Genomic DNA, 19691 nt, shown 5'->3' with positions numbered 1-19691 from the left:
CCACGCCCGGCTAATTTTTTGTCTATTTTTAGTAGAGATGGGGTTTCATTCTGTTGGCCACGGTGGTCTTGAACTCTTGACCCCATGATCCACCTGCCTCAGCCTTCCAAAGTGCTGGGATTACAGGTGTGAGCCACTGGGCCCGGCCACACCCAGCTAATTTTTTAAACATTTTTTGTAGAGGCCAAGAGGCAGATCACTTGGGCTCAAGAGTTCGAGACAGCCTGGGCAACATGGTGAAACCCTGTCTCCACTGAAAATACAAAGATTAGCCGGGCATCCTAGGTTCTCGGGAGGCTGAGGCACAAGACACAAAAACCGCTTGAACCCGGAAGGCAGAGGCTGCAGCGAGCCGAGATTGTGCCACTGCACTGCAACCTGGGCGACAGAGTGAGACCTTGTCTCGAAAAAAAAGAAAAAACTTTTTTTTCTGTATAGACAAGGTCTTGTTATGTTGCCCAGCCTGGTTTCAAACTCTTGGCCTCAAGCAATCCTCCTGTCCTGGCCCCCAGAGTGTTGAGATTATAGGCGTGTGCCACTGCATCCAGCCTTATTTCTGGAATTATTGAGAAATTACTAACTACTTCATTTTGGTAGACAGTTTTCTTTTCTTTCTTTTTTTTTTTTTTTTTTGGAGATGGAGTCTCGCTCTGTTGCCCAGGCTGGAGTGCAGTGGCATGATCTTGGCTCACTGCCACCTCTGCCTCCTGGGTTCAAGCAGTTCTCTGCCTCAGCCTCCCGAGTAGCTGGGATTACAGGCACGTGCCACCACACCTGGCTAATTTTTGTGTTTTTGTTTTTGTTTTTTTTTGAAATGGAGTCTTGCTCATCACCCAGGCTGAAGTGCAGTGGCGCGATCTTGGCTCACTGCAAGCTCCGCCTCCTGGGTTCACACCATTCTTCTGTCTCAGCCTCCCGAGTAGGTGGGACTACAAGCGCCTGCCAACAGGCCCGGCTAATTTTTTGTATTTTTAGCAGAAACGGGATTTCACCGTGTTAGCCAAGATGGTCTTGATCTCCTGACCTTGTGATCCGCCCGCCTCGGCCTCCCAAAGTGCTGGGATTACAGGCGTGGGCTACCACACCCGGCCAATTTTTGTGTTTTGAGTAGAGACGGGGTTTCACCATCTTGGCCAGGCTGGACTTGAACTCCTGACCTCGTGATCTGCCTGCCTCAACCTCCCAAAATGCTGGGATTACAGGTGTGAGCAGCAGCACCCAGCCGGTAGACAGTTTTTCAAAACATGGCAGTAGAATATGGAGATCTTTGCAGGTGACAGGTTATAAAGCTTTGCTTGGAGAGGGCAAGGTTCCTGTGTTTCCTCGTCTGGAAGACATTCACTGACCCTGCCTCTATGGCCAGGAAATTGTTTCAGGATTCATCCTTGCTCCCTGCTTCGGGACCCTGGCTTTCCCCACAAATGGAGCTAGCTTTGGCAGCTTGTGAACAAACTTGCTTTGGCATTCAGATAAGAATCTGTAAAACTCAAACTTCCTTCCTTCATTGTTTTTTTTTTTTTTTTTTTTGAGACGGAGTCTCGCTCTTGTCACCCAGGCTGGAGTGCTGTGGCCGGATCTCAGCTTACTGCAAGCTCCGCCTCCCGGGTTCACGCCATTCTCCTGCCTCAGCCTCCCGGGTAGCTGGGACTACAGGCGGCGCCACCTCGCCCGGCTAGTTTTTTGTAGTTTTTTAAGTAGAGACGGGGTTTCACCGTGTTAGCCAGGATGGTCTCGATCTCCTGACCTCGTGATCCGCCCGTCTTGGCCTCCCAAAGTGCTGGGATTACAGGCTTGAGCCACCGCGCCCAGCCTCCTTCCTTCATTGTTGAGGATATTTACAGGGTGTCCAAAGAGTGTGGCTATGGTTTAACCACCGATCTGGCCTCTTCAAAATTTCTGAGGTTCTAGAATTGTTGCCTTGCAGCAAAGAGAAATCCAAGAGCCAGACCACATTTATTTTATTTTATTTTATTTTTGAGATGGAGTCTCGCTCTGTCGCCCAGGCTGGAGTGCAGTGGCGTGATCTCGACTCACTGCAACCTCTGCCTTCCAGGTTCAAGCGATTTTCCAGCCTCAGCCTCCCGAGTAGCTGGGATTCCAGGTGTTCACCACCACACTCAGCTACTTTTTTTGTATTTTTAGTAGAGATAGGGTTTCACCATGTTGGACAGGTGGTTTCAAACTCCTGATCTCAAGTGATCCACTCGGCCTCCCAGAGTGCTAGGGTTACAGGCATGAGCCACTGCGCCCAGCCTGTTTTTCTTTTCTTCTTCGGAGTGTTGCCCTGTTGCTCAGGCTGGAGTGCAGTGACATGATCTCAGCTCACTGCAACCTCCGCTTCCCAGGGTCAAACGATTCTGCTGCCTCAGCTTCCGAGTAGCTGGGATTACAGGCACCCACCACCATGCCTGGAAATTTTTTTTTGTATTTTTAGTAGAGACGGGTTTCACCATGTTGGCCGGGCTGATCTTGTACTCCTGACCTCAGGTGATCCGCCCGCCTTGGCCTCCCAAAGTGCTGGGATTACAGGCGTGAGCCACTGCACCCGGCCAGACCACATTTCATTTGCTCTGAGTTCAGCACTTTGATAAATACCAAGGGAGTTCTGGAAACCTGAGAATGGCCCCTTCCCTCAAGGGTCTGACAGCTGTAGTGATCAAAGGCAGTCCGGAGTAGAACAGTGAGCAGCGTGACTCAGATTATAGTTAGAATGGAGGTTTCTAAAGCAGACCCTTCAGGAAAGATCCTCAGGAAAGCTTTGTGGGTTCATCAACTCAGTGGCATGGCGAAGGATCGAGGCCTTGACTGGATGAGGCCCAGCACTGCTGGAGTCTTTCCTGAGTGCTAGAAGGAGCCCCAGATGGGGAACTAGGAGATTTGGGTCCAAGATGCTTGGTCACCACTGTCTGAGTGGCTTTGGACGAGTCTCTTTACCTCTCCTGGACTGTCATTTCTGTAGAGTGTCAGTGAGGACGATAATGCTGAATGCTCACACTCATTGCCACACTGTCCATTGTGCATGCCTTCCTTGAAGAGTGCTTTGGACCAGGCTGGGAGTTGAAGGTTTGGAGGCAGACTCTAGAGAGTTGGGTACTTTCTGCAAGATGATGTAATGTAACCCTCCTGGGAAGTCTCTTTCTGAAGCTTCCTTACTCATCCTTGCCCATCCCTGTACCTACCATGGTCACTGGGCTAGAGGCACACACAAGAGATGCTGGGAACAGGAAAAGGCTCTACTTTTCTTGCTAGGAGCTTTACCAGCCACCTCCCGTGTCATAGAGTCTGCATTTTCACCTGACCACAGTGTGGAGAGGGAGTTTAACAGATGTGATGGGACTGTGGAGCAGCTGTGATCACCTGGGGGCTGTTGCCCATGATCTCCACCTCTCAGCCAGCACCCTCTCTTGTCCACTTTCTTTTTTTTTCCCCTCTTTTGGCCAATTTAGTCTAATATCATCCTCCAGTTTCAATCTGTAGTTGGGATGGTGGAGTACCGGCATCAGCCTGTCTTTACAGAGTTTCTGATTGGAATCGATGGGAGAGAAACTGTGTCCCAGGAAGAAAAAAGGAAGGTCAGAGGGAAAATCCTTGACTCTCTTATTCCTGACTGACTTTATTTTGTTTTATTTATTTATTTATTTATTTATTTATTTATTTATTTATTTTTTGAGACAGAGTCTCGTTCTGTTGCTCAGGCTGGAGTGCAGTGGCGCGATCTTGGCTCACTACAAGCTCTGTCTCCCGGGATCAAGCAATTCTCCTGCCTCAGCCTCCTGAGTAGCTGGGATTACAGGCACCTGCCACCGTACCCGGCCAATTTTTGTCTTTTTTGGTAGAGATGGGGTTTCACCCTGTTAGCCAGGATGGTCTCAATCTCCTGACCTTGTAATCTGCCCGTCTCAGCCTTACCAAAGTGCTGGGATTACAGGCGTGAGCCACCACGCCTGGCCTATTTATTTATTTTTGAAAAGACGGAGTTTCGCTCTGTCGCCCAGGCTGGAGTGCAATGGCGCAATCTCGGCTCACTGCAACCTCCGCCTCCTGGGTTCAAGCAATTCTCCTGCCTCAGCCTCCCAAGTAGCTGCGACTACAGGCGCATGCCGCCATGCCTGGCTAATTTTTTTTTTGTATTTTAGCAGAGATGGGGTTTCACCGTGTTGCCCAGGCTGGCTCAAACTCCTGAGCTCAGGCAATTCACCTGCCTCAGCCTCCCAAAGTGCTAGGATTACAGGCATGAACCACCATGCCCAGCCTATTTTTTTTTGGAGACAGGGTCTTGCTCTGTCGCTCAGGCTGGAGTGCCGTGGCATAAACACAGCACATTGCAGCCTCGACTTCCCTGGCTCAAGTGATCCTCCCACCTCAGCCTCCTGAGTATCTGGGACTACAGGTGCATGCCACCATGCCTGACTAATTTTTCGTAGAGATGGGGTCTCACTATGTTGCCCTGGCTGGTCTCAGACTCCAGGGCCCAAGCAGTCTTTCCACCTTGGCCTCCCAAAGTGCTAGGATCACAGTGTCAACCACTGTGCCCTGATGCTGACTTACTTTTGATCCCTGTGCAGGCTTTGTTTGAAGTGAAAATTCAGGCCAGGTGCAGTGGCTCACACCTGTAATTTAGGAGGCGGGGTGGGCGGATCACTTGAGGCCAGGAGTTCAAGACCAGTGGCCAACGTGTCGTAACCCTGTCTCTACTAAAAATACAAAAATTAACCAGGCATGGTGGCACATACCTATAATCAGCTACTTGGGAGGCTAAGGCGCGAGAATCGTTTGAACTTGGGAAGCAGAGGTTGCAGTGAGCTGAGATTGTGTCACTGCACTCCAATTTAGGTGATAAAGCGAGACTCCATCTCAAAAAAAAAAAAAAGAAGAAGTAAAATGAATCGGAAAGTTAGGCCTTTTGTTTTTTGTTTTTTTGCAGACAGTCTTGCTCTCTTGCCCAGGCTGGAGTGCAGTGGTGCAGTCTTGGCTCACTGCAACCTCCGCCTCCCTGGTTCAAGTGATTCTCCTACCTCAGCCTCCTGAGTAGTTGGGATTACAGGCGTGTGCCATCATGTCTGGGGCTAAGTTTTGTATTTTTAGTAGAGACGGGGTTTCACTATGTTAGCCAGAATGGTCTTGATCTCCTGACCTTGTGATCTACCTGCCTCAGCCTCCCAAAGTGCTGGGATTATAGGCGTGAGCCACCACGCCCCGGCCGGCTATTTTTTTTTTTTTAGTATTTTTAGTAGAGACGGGTTTCACCGTGTTAGCCAGGATTGTCTCAATCTCCTGACTTTGTGATCTGCCCGCCTTGGCCTCCCAAAGTGTTAGGATTACAGGCATGAGTCACCACACCCAGCTGAATTCAGGCCTTTGACTCACTGTAATCTGATGGTCTCTGTGGGTTCTCTGTGGCCCTGAAGATGCCACAGTAAAACCTGCTTGGGCCTCCCTCTGCCACCTTTGATGGGATCTGCTGCAAACTTCACAAGGGTGTGAGGAGGTGTCAGTGTTGCCCCATGGCCCCAAGCACTATCCTTGGGCAGCCCTGGAGTCCCTGACTCTGATCAGCTCTTTTCAGACATCAGATTCTATATCCAGAAACCCACAGTAAATGTCACATGGATGGTCCACATGCACACCACACATCCAAAACTGAACTCTTTCCACTGCTTCCCAAATCTGTGCTTCCTGCTACACTCCTGACCACTTGCCCCTGAGCTGTGCAAGGGACTGGGTACTGTCCTCATTCTTCCCTTCCACCCAGCATGGAAGTTCTGCTGCTGTTCTCTCTCGATTCCACTCCACTGTTTGGGGCACTACATTCTTTTTTTAATTTTCCTTTTTAAAACAGGGTCTTGCTCTGTCACCCAGGCTGGAGTGCAGTGGTGTGATCATAGCTCACTGCAGCCTTGATCTCTTGGGCTCAAGCAGTCTTCCTGCCATTCTCCTTTCTCAGCCTCCTGAGTAGCTGGGACTACAGGCGCCCGCCACCATGCCCAACTAATTTTTTGTATTTTTAGTAAAGACGGGGTTTCACCATGTTAGCCAGGATAGTCTCAATCTCCTGACCTCGTGACCTGCCCGCCTCGGCCTCTGAAAGTGCTGGGATTACAGGCGTGAACCACCGTGCCCGGCCTTTTGTATTTTTAGTAGAGACGGGGTTTCACCATGTTAACCAGTATGGTCTCGATCTCCTGACCTCGTGATCCACCCGCCTCGGCCTCCCAAAGTGCTGGGATTACAGATGTGAGCCACTGTGCCCAGCCTTTTTTTTTTTCTTTTAAGACAGATCTCGCTCTGTTGCCCAGGCTAGAGTGCAGTGGCGCAGTCTTGGCTCAGTGCAACCTTCACCGGGTTCAAGTGATTCTTCTGCCTCAGCCTCCCTAGTAGCTGGGGTTACAAACAGGTGTTCATCACCACGCCCAGCTAATGTTTTTGTATTTTTAGTAGAGACGAGGTTTTACCATGTTGCCTAGGCTGGTCTTGAACTCTGGACTTCAAGTGATCCGCCCACCTCGGCCTCCCAAAGTGCTGGGATTACAGGTGTGAGCCACTGGGCTCAGCCTGTGTGTCATAATTAATAGGAAATCCTTAGCTCTCCTCAACCCTTGGAGCACTCGGTAGACATAGAGAAGAGCCCTCTCATTAGAAAGGTGGTACCTCTGGAAAGCAGTAACTTCAGCACTGCACCTTGTCCGGGGCCCCACCAGCCCCAGGGTATTGTTCATGGTTGGAACATCTCTGGGAATCAAACTGGAAGGGCTCCTGAATCCCCATCGTAAGGAAGCAAAATACCCTTATCTTCATCCTGAGTTAAATCTGAGTGAAACTGCCAGTGTCCTCTCTGAGCTCAAGCCCCTCTGACTCTTTTTTTTTTTTTTTTGAGATGAAGTCTCACTCTTGCCCAGACTGGAGTGGGGTGGCACAATGTCAGCTCACAGCAACCTCTGCCTCTCGGGTTCAAGCGATTCTTGCCCAAGTAGCTGGGATTACAGGCGCCCATCACCACGCCCAGCTAATTTTTGTACTTTTGGTAGAAATGGGGTTTTACCATGTTGGCCAGGCTGATCTCAAACTCCTGACCTCAAGTGATCTGCCTGCCTTGACCTTCCAAAGCGATGGGATCACAGGCATGAGCCACCATGCCCGGCCCCGCCTCTGACTCTTGAATGAAGACCAGGCAAGTTTTGCAGTCACCAGGTGGCGAGTGCTGAGGCTTGTGGTCCCAAGTTCACTGGAGTTGATTACAGCAGCTCTGGGCCTTGTGTGGGATTTCAGCCATCCATGTAGTGTGGTGGGGAAGTGAGAGACCCTGGAATAGGGAGTTAAACTGCTAGGGGAACGGTGCATTAGCAAAGGAGTGGAAGCCTTCCAGGAGAATGAGGGAGAGCCCCAGGGAAGTGGTTTGTTGTCTGTTGCAGAGGGACCAACCCCTGTAGGAAGCCTAAAGGGCTGGGAAAGATATCCATGAAGGAGGCCTTGGAGAAGCAGCTTTCTGAGCCCTGGGGGGTGGTGGAGTTAGGGAGTAGGCCTCCAACACTTCACACTCCCATTTCAGAAAAGATGAGTCAGAATAATGAGAGGAATGATTTTAACATTTTAGAAACATGGGACTTCAACTAGGATAAGGGGCCCAGGCAGAGGAGTGAGGAGGGTGGGCGCCCTGACGGCTGAGGCTGTGCGTGTTCCTGTCCCCTCTCAGGGTTGAAGAGCAGCATGAGACTGAGGCCCAGGGAGATATGAGTCAAAGCCATGATGTGGCTGGGCGTGGTGGCTCACGCCTGTAATCCCAGCACTTTGGGAGGCTGAGGCGGGCAGATCACGAGGTCAGGAGATTGAGACCATCCTGGCTAACATGGTGAAACCCTGTCTCTACTAAAAAAAAATACAAAAAATTAGCTGGGCGTGGTGGCGGGCACCTGTAGTCCCAGATACTTGGGAGGCTGAGGCAGGAGAATGGTGTGAACCCGGGTGGCGGAGCTTGCAGTGAGCAGAGACCGTGCGTCACTGCACTTAAGCCTGGGCGACAGAGCGAGACTCCGTATCAAAAAAAAAAAAAAAAAAGCCGTGATGCTCGGGCCATCTTTTCAGCTAGACCCTGTGTTGAGTCTGGGCTCTTGAACAGCAAAGCCATACTCCTGACCAGGGAAATAAATGAGAGCCAGGACTTCGGTTTTTTGTTTTTTTGTTTGAGACAGAGTCTCGCTCTGTCACCCAGGCTGGAGTACAGTGGTGTAATCTCAGCTCACTGCAACCTCCACCTCCTGGGTTCAATCAATTCTTGTGCCTCAGCCTCCCAAGTAGCTGGGATTACAGGTATGTGCCACCATGACCAGCTAATTTTTCTATTTTTAGTAGAGACGGGTTTTCACCATGTTGGCCAGGCTGGTCTTGAACTCCTGACCTTAGGTAATCCACCTGCCTCAGCTTCCCGAGGTGTTGGGATTACAAGTGTGAGCCATCACGCCTGTCCAGGAGTTCGATTTTAATGAGACTGGGTTTCTGGAGAGGGAGAGCTGAGGAGGACGGCTGGTTTCCTTACAGCTGTCCTGGCTGTGCTGACTTGTTCTCTCTTTGTGTGTAGGTGTAGACGGGGCACTGCCTTCAGAGCAGGTCCTGCCAGCCTCGCTGGAGAGGATGCCCTCGTGTCCGTGATGGGCTGTGGGACAAGCAAGGTCCTTCCCGAGCCACCCAAGGATGTCCAGCTGGATCTGGTCAAGAAGGTGGAGCCCTTCAGTGGCACTAAGAGTGATGTGTACAAGCACTTCATCACAGAGGTGGACAGTGTTAGCCCTGCCAAAGCTGGGTTTCCAGCAGCAAGTCAATATGCACACCCCTGCCCCAGTCCCCCGACTGCTGGCTACACGGAGCCTCCCTCAGAACCACCACGCAGGGCCAGGGTAGCTAAGTACAGGGCCAAGTTTGACCCACGTGTGACAGCTAAGTATGACATCAAGGCCCTAATTGGCCGAGGCAGCTTCAGCCGAGTGGGAGTACGTAAGGCACCGGGCAACCCCGGCAGCCATATGCCATTCAAGAGTGATTGAGACAAGTACCGGGGAGGACGGGAGGTTGGGGATGTGAGTCGGGAGCCGCCGTGTGCCTGGCCGTCGAGTGGCGTCCATGCCACATATCATCCAGCTTGGTGGAGGTGTTCGAGACGCAGGAGCCGGGTGTACATGGTGATGGAGCCTGGCCACTGGTGGAGAGCTCTTCGACGGCATCATTGGCCAAGGCTCACTTCACTGAACGTGACGCCAAGGGTGCTGCAATGGGTGTGGATGGTCCGGTATCTGCATGCACTGGGCCTCACACACCACGAAGACCTCAACCTGAGAATCTGCTCTACTACCTACCATCCCAGGGCACTGGACTCCAAGATCCATCCATCACCGCCATCACCCGACTTGCCTGGCCAGTGCTGCAGCAAGAAGGGTGATGACTGCTTGATGAAGACCACCTGTGGCACGCCTGAGTACATTGCCCCGGAAGTCCTGGTCCGCAAGCCCTACACCAACTCAGTGGACATGTGGGCGCTGGGCGTCATTGCCTACATCCTACTCAGTGGCACCATGCCGTTTGAGGATGACAACCGTACCCGGCTGTACCGGCAGATCCTCAGGGGCAAGTACAGTTACTCTGGGGAGGTGAGTCTGTGCTGCCCTGTCCCAGCATGTTGGGGAGGCACCTGCGGGGGCGGGTATTTCCTGCAGCTCTCAGTCAGAGGTACGTCCTCAGGGCCATGCTCATGAGGGCCAGGCAGGTCATGTAAAAGGGACAAAGTGAGACTATCACAATGTAGTTTGGGTTCCCTCAAGGTGAGCCCTGAGACAAGGACTTGGGAGCAGATAGTTTATTTAGGATGTGATTTGAGTAACTGCAAGTGAAGGAGTGGGGAAAGCGAGGCAGGAAAGGGAGAAAGTCAGTAGAGTATATTGAGAAGTGGCTGCCACTGTGGGCCGCTGGAGACCATGGTAATAACCATGTGGAACGTGCCTCACAGTTGTACCAGCAAAGAGCAGGAACGTGTTTCTTTCTTTCTTTCTTTCTTTTTTAATCCACCGACTCCTGTACTTCATGGGTTGAGAATTTCTTTGAGGGCACTAAATCCCTGGTGCTTCTGGGCTGTCCTGATACCAACTAGTGCTAGAGAAAGTCTTTAGGCAGAGAAGCAGAGAGATGCAGGCACTGGCGGTGGGAAGCTGTTGCCAGGCACCAAGCAGTGTGCCGCAGCTGCAGATGAGCTCAGGGGTGGGCTGAAAGTATGTGGGTATCTGCATCTGCTCTGTGGGGCCCCAGCCAAGCTAGACTGAACATGCCCATCTCAGAAAGCAGCTTCTCATCTCTGTCCAGTTTTGCCACACAATGAGGACCTGATCTGATATGTCCAGATCTGATTTTTTTTTAGAAGAGAAGCCAGAAAATCTGATCTTTTATTTTTTGAGATGGAGTCTTGCTCTGTTGCCCAGGCTGGAGTGCAGTGGCACAATCTTGGCTCATTGTAATCTCCACCTCCTGGGTCCAAGCGATTCTCCTGCCTCAGCCTTCTAAGTGGCTGGGATTACAGACCTGGGATTACAGGCCCGCACCACCTCGCCCAGCTAATTTTTGCATTTTTAGTAGAGATGAGGTTTCGTCATGTTGGCCAGGCTGGTCTCGAACTCCAGACCTCAGGTGATCTGCCCGCCTTGGCCTCCCAAAATTTTGGGATTACAGGTGTGAGCCACTGCACCCAGCCAGAAAGTCTAATCTTAAAATGTTAGAATATTCCTGATTCACATATTTAAGCAGCTTCTTGTGCACCAACAAACACTAACCTGCAGGTCAGATTCAACCACCAGGCTGTCAGTTTGTGTCTTTGGATCCATTGATAGTCCTGATACCTCCCAAAATGTGTGAGGTTTCAGCACCGTTGGGAGCCGAAGGAAGGTACAGAAAAAGTGAGGGCTGATTGGTCCTTAGGAACGATGCTGACTGGGTAGAAGACAAGGCTGACTGTAGGAAGCAGCAAGCATGGCAGCTGAAGCCTAGTGGTGTGCTGGGAAGGTTGTGAAGAAGAGAGTATGTGTCAGCTTTATGTGGGAGGGAGGTGAGCTTGGCAGGATGACAAGATTTTGTCCAGGCAGTGAGAGCTCCCTCTTCTAGGGGGCTCCCCATAGGGTGTTTCTCTCAGACATGGACCTGCTGAGGTGCTATCCATGCCTCTTGTACATCTTCTGTGGAAGGGAAGGAGCTCTGGAAGAGCTCCCTTCTGTGGCCCAGCTTTCCTCCCAGGGGTATGGGCTGGGCCCTCTCTGGCCTCAGCCAGCATTTCCTTCAAGAGTCACCCAACAGCTGGCCAGGTGCAGTGGCTCACGCCTGTAATCCCAGAACTTTGGGAGGCCGAGACAGGTGGATTACTGGAAGTCAGGAGTTCAAGACCAGCCTGGCCAACATGGTGAAACCTTATCTCTACTGAAAACACAAAATTAGCCAGGCGTGGGCACCTATAATCCCAGCTACTCAGGAGGCTAAGGCAAGAGAATCACTTGAACCCGGGAGGCAGAGGTTGCAGTAAACCGAGGTTGTGCCATTGCACTCCAGCCTGGGCAAAAAGAGTGAAACTACGTCTCAAAAAAAAGGAAAAAAAAAAGGTCACCTAACAGCCTCACGCCACTTACTTTGCCTTTAGCACTTGAGGTCCTGTGCTGTATCACCTTCCCTGACAGCTTCCAGATGTGGCTGTGGGATCCATTGAGGACTTCCTCCTGCTGGGGAGGGGGTTTGCATTCCCTAGGGGCATCCCCATGTTATGCCTCTCAAAGGTGGCACAAGGAAGGATAGGGAAGCTTTCCTCCTCAGGCTGGCTCTGTTGCAGGCACAGGGGAGGGTGTCTGTCTGTACCACTCTTAGGAGATGGTTGAGTAGGTGTCAGGCAGGTGGTGAAGATTTGTACCAGTAACTGGGATCTGTGGGCCTAAGGGTGAAGGGGCCACTGCAGACCACCAGGTGCTTACTGCAGAGTGGTCAGCATTGTGGAGAACTCAGTCCTGGCCCACTGTCATTCTCAGCTTTTAAGTGGACAGGTGGGTTCTGCAGAAAATCTGACTGTCACATGCTTATAGCACTGGGCGGTAAATAGGACCATACTGGTACTGAATGAGAGCCTGCGAAGCCAGAGAACAGTCCCCAATACTCAGTTAAAAGTCAGGAGTGCCCAACAGTGAATTAACTATCACACTCGGGACCATTCCAGTCTAATTAGATTTGATTCAAGGTTCAGATAATTTGGTTCCCAGCATCATCATGGCAAATGTGAGCTTTTGGTGTCTATAGAAGGCACTGGGAAGTGTGAGAGGAGCAGGCATAGGTGGTGACAGAGGGAACAATTTAAAGATGAGCCCCTTGATCCTGATGATGATCCCCTCAGTAACGTTGGGGCAATGCCCTGATGTTTACTTGGTTCTCAGATATGGATTGGCCATCAGGTTGGCACAATCTGTAGCTATAAACTGAAGATAAGAAATCCTCTTCCAAGGCTGGGCACGGTGGCTCATGCCTGTAATCCCAGCATGTTGGGAGGCTGAGGCGGGCAGATCACGAGGTCAGGAGATGGAGACCATTCTGGCTAACACAGTGAAACCTTGTCTATACTAAAAATACAAAAATTAGCCGGGCGTGGTGGCGGGCACCTGTAGTCTCAGCTACTCCGGAGGCTGAGGCAGGATAATGGTGTGAACCCAGGAGGCGGAGCTTGCAGTGAGCTGCGATGGTGCCAGTGCACTCCAGCCTGGGCAACAGAGTGAGACTCTGTCTCAAAAACAAACAAACAAAAAGAAATCCTCTCCTAACTGGGCGTGGTGGCTCATGTCTGTAATCCCAGCACTTTGGGAGGCCAAGGCGGGAGGATCACCTGAGGTCGGGAGTTCGAGACCAGCCTGACCAACATGGTGAAACCCATCTCTACTAAAAATGCAAAATTAGTCGGGCATGGTGGCACATGCCTGTAATCCCAGCTACTTGGGAGGCTAAGGCAGGAGAATCGCTTGAACCCGCGAGGCAGAGGTTGCAGTGAGCTGAGATTGTGCCATTGCACTTCAGCCTGGGCAACAAGAGTGAAACTCTTGTCTCGAAAAAAAAAAAAAAAAATCCTCTCCCAGGCTGGGCATGGTGGCTCACATTTGTAATCTCAGCTGAGGCAGAAGGATCACCTGAAGCCAGGAGTTTGAGACTGCCTGGGCAATATAGTGGGACTCCATCCTAAAACAAAACAAAATAAAACAAAATTTAGCCAGGTGTGGGCACATGCCTGTAGTCCCAGCTACTCAGGAGGCTGAGGTAGGAGGATCACTTAAGCCCAGGAGTTCAAGGTTGCAGGGAGCTGTGAATGTGCCACTGCACTCCAGCCTGTGTGAAGATGGAGTCTTGCTGTGTTACCCAGGCTGGAGTGCAGGGGTGCCATCTTGGCTCACTGCAGCTTCCATCTCCCAGATTCAAGTGATTCTCCTGCCTCAACCTCCCGAGTAGCTGGGACTACAGGCACGTGCCACCACGCACGGCTAAGTTTTTATATGTTTAGTAGAGATGGGGTTTCAACATGTTGGCCAGGCTGGTCTTGAACTCCTGACCTCAGGTGATCCGCCTGCCTCAGCCTCCTAAAGTGCTGGGATTACAGGTGTGAGGCAAAAGACCCTGTCTTAAAAAAAAATTGTGTTTTTTTTTTTTTTTTTTTTTTTTTTTTGAGGCGGAGTCTGCTCTGTCGCCCGGGGACTGGAGTGGCAGTGCAGATCTCAGCTCACTGCAAGCTCCGCTCCCGGGTTTACGCCATTCTCCTGCTCAGCCTCCCGATAGCTTGGGGACTACGGCGCCGCCACCTCGCGCGGCTAGTTTTTTGTATTTTTAGTAAGAGACGGGGTTCCCGTGTTTAGCCAGGATGGTCTCGATCTCCTGACCTCGTGATCGCGTCTCGGCCTCCAGTGCTAGGATTAAGGCTTTGAGCCCACCGCGCCCGGCAAAATTGTTTTTTTTTAAAGCCTGTCCTGGTGTTCTCTGATACAGCTATAAAAGCATGCCAGGTTGCTGGCGGGAACTTGAAGGAGGTGCTGCCTCTGCTTACCAGGAGACCGTCTAGCTGTGAAGTGAATGGCTAGAAGGAGTGATTGCTGGGTCCCATTCTAGTGATGTCTGTCCTCACCTCCATGCAGAAACATAAAGAGAAACCAGAGCCCTGCCAGGGAGTGGCAGAGGCTGGTACTTCTCAGACACCTGATGTTCATGCACATGCCCTGGAATCTCATTAAAATGTAGATTCTGATTTAATAGGTCTTCTGGGGCCTGAGGGTCTGCATTTCTAACAAACACCAGGTGGTGTTGATAACACTGACCTATAAGAACATGCTTTAGGAGCAGGTTTTTAGGCAAGTGCCTTAAAAATGGGCTGGGGTGGTCAGGGACAGTCTAGAGAAGAGGGAACCTGGAATTTGGAGCATGGCTGTGAGGAGTTAGACGAAGAAAAAGGGAATGACAGCCACAGAAGTATAGGAGGGAGAAAGCAGGAGGCAGGCCTGGGGGCAGTGGTCTGAGAGACAGGTTCATATATAGCTGAGGTCCGTCAGAGGACCCTGCAGGGCACGCAGGAAGTTCAGTTGTCCTGATAGCAGGCTCTGGAGAACCATGTGAGGTTGTAGCTGAAACTGAATTTTTTTTTTTTTGGTATGGAGTTTTGCTCTTATTGCCCAGGTTGGAGTACAGTGGCATGATCTTGGCTCACTGCAACCTGTGCCTCCTGGGTTCAAGAGATTCTCCTGCCTCAGCCTCCCAAGTAGCTGGGATTACAGGCATGTGCCACCATGCCCAGCTAATTTTGTATTTTTAGTAGAGACGGGGTTTCTCCATGTTGGTCAGGCCGGTCTCAAACTCCCAACCTCAGGTGATCTGCCTGCGTCAGCCTCCCAAAGTTCTGGGATTACAGACGTGAGCCACTGCTCCTGGCCTGAATTTTTTTTTTCCTTTGAGACGTAGTCTCGCTCTGTCGCCCAGGCTGGAGAGTGGTGGCATGATCTCAGCCCACTGTAGCCTCCACCTCCCAGGTTCCAGCGATTCTCCTGCCTCAGCCTCCAGAGTAGCTGGGATTACAGGAGTGTAATGCCCGGCTAATTTTTGTATTTTTAGTAGAGGTGGGGGTTTGGCATATTGGCTAGACTGGTCTCAAACTACTGACCTCAGGTGATCCGCCCACCTCAGGCTCCCAAAGTGCTAGGATTACAAGTGTGAGCCACCACGCCTGGTGAAACTGAAATTTTAAGATAGATCTGGGAATGTCTGAAGTTTGAGAAGCTGATTGTGTTCTGGGAGCTCTGCATGGTGCCAGGCTGTTGAGGGTCCAGCTGGCAGAGGGGGGCATTGAGCTTAGCCCAGGAGGGAGGGAAAGAGATTTCCCAAGATGTGCTGACAGAGGAAAGACTCTGCTACAAGCCTGTAGGGTTGCCTGAGTTCCTGATTCTGGCAGTTGTTGACCTGGCAGTTTATCTAATTGGAGCTTGCACAGTCTTGCTAACTGGCTATTGATTACCTGAGGGTTGGAAAATGACAAATGGGGTGGGGAGTGGATTCCTGCCCAGTCCTACTGTAGCCGAAAGACTGGGTCCTTAGATTCTGCTTGCTGCTCTGCTGGAATCACAGGGCAGGACTCTGCAGCTCACAGTCAGTGAGAGAGAGAGAGTGTGTGTGTGTGTTTTGGGGAGGCACTGCCCTGCCTTTGCTCCTACTATGCTTTACCTGGAACTGAAAAGCATCAGCTCCCAGCTCCAGAGGCAAATCCTGGCAGACTCTGGGGGCCCTAATCTGTGACCGGGAGCTTGCCTGACCCCAAAATCAGATTCTACCACCCCTGTGAGAGCTCTGGGTTGGGAGGGATCTGTCTGGGACATTTCCTGGGGGAGGGGTCCTTATCATGAGATCAGGCTCTCTCAGCTGGAGACCAGTCCAGCAGACCCTCAGGCCCCACAAGACCTATTAAATCAGAATCTACATTTTAATGAGATTCCAGGGCATGTGCATGAGCATCAGGTGTCTGAGAAGTACCAGCCTCTGCCACTCCCTGGCAGGGCCCTGGTTTCTCTTTACTTTTCTGCATGGAGGTGAGGACAGACATCGCTAGAATGGGACCCAGCAATCACTCCTTCTAGCCATTCACTTCACAGCTAGACGGTCTCCTGGTAAGAAGAGGCAGCACCTCCTTCAAGTTCCTGCCAGCAACCTGGCATGCTTTTATAGCTCTATCCCAGGACACTAGGACAGGCTTTTTTGTTGTTGCTCTCCTGGCCACTGCCCACCCACAAGCACACCTGCACACACCTGGGGAAAATGCAAGAGACGTGAAGGCCTGTTCTTCCTATCCATGGAAGTTGAGATTGCCTGGGGGTAAGGAACTAGAATAGGGAATGGCCATAGGATGAACCTGCATTGGCAGACACACGTGAACACAGGCCTTGGCATAGAGCCACTGGGCCTGGACAGTCTGGAACATGGACTGTGGTGCTCAGGTCAGGTGGTTGGGCCTTGACCCCACCCACTCCAACCATCTGTCCTGTATGTGTGACAGGCATTTGCCCTTAGGAAGGCCATGTAAGAGAGTAAGGCTCTGCTGGGATAACCTCTGAGAGAGACAGTGTGTGCCATGTTGAGGGGGATGTTGCTGTGTGAATGAAGGACCTCCGACGCAGCAGTGTTTGGAGATATGGAGGTATGCATTCCTCACCAGCGAGTGTCTCATGGCGCTTGATGCCTTTCTAGGGGCACCTTTCCTGTTCACTGACCCGGTAGAGTGCTGTCCCTTGTATACCAGGCCCGGTCTGGTGTGCCTGTTTCCTGTGGGCTCTGTCCATGCAGCCCCAGTTCTCTGTAAGGCTCAGTGGCTTCCATGGACTTGAATAGAAAGCTTCCTGCAGAAGATGGGCTTTGAGAAGGAGGAGGCCCAGAGAAGGGAGCATTGCTGAGTGCTCCAGAATAAACAGATTGGGAGTGACGGAGCAGAGGTTGAAGAGGCTGGGGCAGGCCTGGTGTTTGTTGTTGGGAGCCCTGTGCACTGTGGGAGGAGCCCTCTAGGTTCTGGGTAGTGGAGGAGGAAGGCAGCAGAAAGTGGGAAGGGAGCCTGGCAGGAGGAAGGCTAACTGGAGGCTATTGGAATAATTCCATCCTGGCCTCCTGGGGATGTTTGGGGCAGATCAGGGATCCCAGGGATGGGATCCACATGGCATATGTAAGCCACAGTGGAGGAGGTGAAGGAGTATGGGGCAGAGTCCTAGCTCTGCAGGAGGGACATCAAATTGTATGGGCAGACTTGGAGAGCATTCCGGGCTACCCTCTGACCTGGAGGGCATGTGGGGTCCTGCCTGCCATCCTGGCACTCCAGATCCCCCAGCCCAAAGCCCATGCCCTAAACCCCACCCCACTCCCTGCATACCACAGGTCTGAGCCATTACCTCTGTTCACTCTCCACACCAAGCTTCTGCCTCAACTGTTCACGCTGCTCCCAGTATCGGTCTTAGTTGCTTAGAAATAATGCTGCCGGCCGGGCGCGGTGGCTCAAGCCTGTAATCCCAGCACTTTGGGAGGCCGAGACGGGCGGATCACGAGGTCAGGAGATCGAGAGCATCCTGGCTAACACAGTGAAACCCCATCTCTACTAAAAAATACAAAAAACTAGCCGGGCGAGGTGGCGGGCGCCTGTAGTCCCAGTTACTCCGGAGGCTGAGGCAGGAGAATGGCGTAAACCCAGGAGGCGGAGCTTGCAGTGAGCTGAGATCCGGCCACTGCACTCCAGCCTGGGCGACAGAGCGAGACTCCGTCTCAAAAAAAAAAAAAAAAAAAAATAATGCTGCCTACTGCCATTGTGTGGTGCCTACTGAGTAGCAGACCCAGGGCTGGACGTTCTGCACCCCCCACCTCCAGTCTACAACAACCCTGCCAGGCGGTATGTAATCCCCCACCTTACAGATAAGGAAACTGAGGATGGTGAGGTTACGTAACTTGGCCATAGTCTACCAGCCGGAGAGTGGCAGGTCTGGGATTTGATTCCAGGCTGTCTTGGCTTCAGAGTTCTTGGCCTGTCTAGGGCTGCAGTCTGCTCTCCCTGGTATGTGTGCCTCAGCACGTTGCTGGTTTCTTGTTTCAGTACTTTCTGGCCACTGATCAGTGGACACATCTCTCCTGTCTAGCCTGTAGGGTCCTTGAGGACAGCATGTACATCAGTACATATGCTCTCCACTGTCGTGTCCAGGCTTAGTACACAGTGGTACCTGTGTGCTAGGTTGAACTGGAGTATTTATAAGTGATAACTGGTGGGGGAACTTTCTCTTGGCTTCTCCTGAGGGAAGCACCAGTGGCTATTGGTGACACCCTGGGAAGGGTCCCAAATGTGACTGCTGGCAGGCAGACAGGCTGTGCAGCCTGTGGAGTGCTCCCCTCAAGGGGCCAGACTCCAGGAAGAAGCAGAGAGCCTGCTAGCGATGCAGTTAGGAGGCTGCTGGCCACAGCTGCCTGGGGGCACAGGCAGTGGGAAGACTTAAAGGCCCAGGGCTGGTGTGTGCTTGTCAACTTTTAGGGCAAATACAAGACTCTTGGAAGAGAAGTAAATGCTGAGGAGAGGATTACCGGAAAGGAGAAATCTGAATGTTTACCCAGCACCCAGAGGCACTGGAGTGGAGAGGGCATGAGGGCATGCTGCAAGTTGGGTAGAGACACAGGTTGGGAGAGACCTATGTGAATATGAGAGCAGTCTGAGGACACAGTCACCTTGAGAGGAGGCTTCCTATCACAGGAGGCCTAGGAGGCCTGGAGGAGCTGTTCCTAAAGGACAGCGCAGAAGGTGAGTCATCAGCTGCAGACTCATGGTAGAGGACTGTCAGGGTCCTCCAATGCAGAGAGTCTGTGATTTACTTGATATGAAATGTGACATCCTTGATGTCAGTGCTTTTGTCAAGAGTTCTATTCCTAGAGGCAGGACAGATGAAGGGGCTCTTGTAGGATTGATATTAGAGTGATGCCATTAGGAGCTTTGCTGTCTGCTGCATTCAGCATCCTGAATTATCACCCTCCTCTGTTTGGGCAGTCTCTGAGCTGTGGGTGAGCCCAGGTGACTATACCAGGAACAGGGTAGAAATTCTCACAGAGCCTTATGAGTGCTGCTGGTTAGGGGACAGAGTACTGTTGGGAGAGGATGCCCACCTTCATGACCACTCTGCTGCTACCTGGGTGACAAGGGCTGGTGGGAGGTGGCTTCCCAGGGGTGGGTGTCTGGTCTGCAGGTTGACCATACATTGATCTAGGGCTAAATATACCTGAAGAGGCAGTGAGCTTGACTACCTGTAGTTCTTTTTTTTTTTTGAGATGGAGTCTTACTCTGTTGCCCAGGCTGGAGTGCAGTGGTGTGATCTTGGCTCACCAAAGCCTCCACCTTTTGGGTTCAAGCGATTCTCCTGCCTCAGCCTCCCAAGTAGCTGGGATTATAGGCACCAGCTACCACACCTGGTTAGTTTTTGTATTTTTAGTAGTGACAGGGTTTCACCACATTGGCCAGGCTAGTCTCAAACTCCTGACCTCAGGTGATCTGCCTGCCTCAGCCTCCCAAAGTGCTGGGATTACAGGTGTGAGCCACCACGCCCAGCCTCCCCACTTCTTTTTTTTTTTTTTTTTTTTTTTTTTTTTTTTTTTTTTTTTTTTTT

At 51.6% G+C, this 19691-nt stretch overlaps 1 protein-coding gene across 1 annotated transcript in view; it reads left to right on the top strand.

The window, feature by feature from the left end:
• Positions 1-8538: 8538 nt before the first annotated feature.
• Positions 8539-19691, top strand: part of PSKH1 (protein serine kinase H1) — a 22899-nt gene continuing 11746 nt past the window's right edge. Inside the window, 7 exon segments of the mRNA XM_017852257.1 lie at positions 8539-8978; positions 8980-9003; positions 9005-9157; positions 9159-9179; positions 9181-9228; positions 9230-9246; positions 9248-9635. Of these exon segments, the coding sequence (XP_017707746.1) occupies positions 8643-8978; positions 8980-9003; positions 9005-9157; positions 9159-9179; positions 9181-9228; positions 9230-9246; positions 9248-9635 (987 nt within the window). The 5' untranslated portion in view covers positions 8539-8642.

The sequence above is a fragment of the Rhinopithecus bieti genome, unplaced genomic scaffold (genome assembly GCF_001698545.2).
Source record: "Rhinopithecus bieti isolate Rb0 unplaced genomic scaffold, ASM169854v2 scaffold_34281, whole genome shotgun sequence".
NCBI classification, from domain to species: domain Eukaryota; kingdom Metazoa; phylum Chordata; class Mammalia; order Primates; family Cercopithecidae; genus Rhinopithecus; species Rhinopithecus bieti.
The sequence above is the reverse complement of the archived record's forward strand: the minus strand, read 5'-3'. Positions and strand labels throughout refer to the sequence as shown.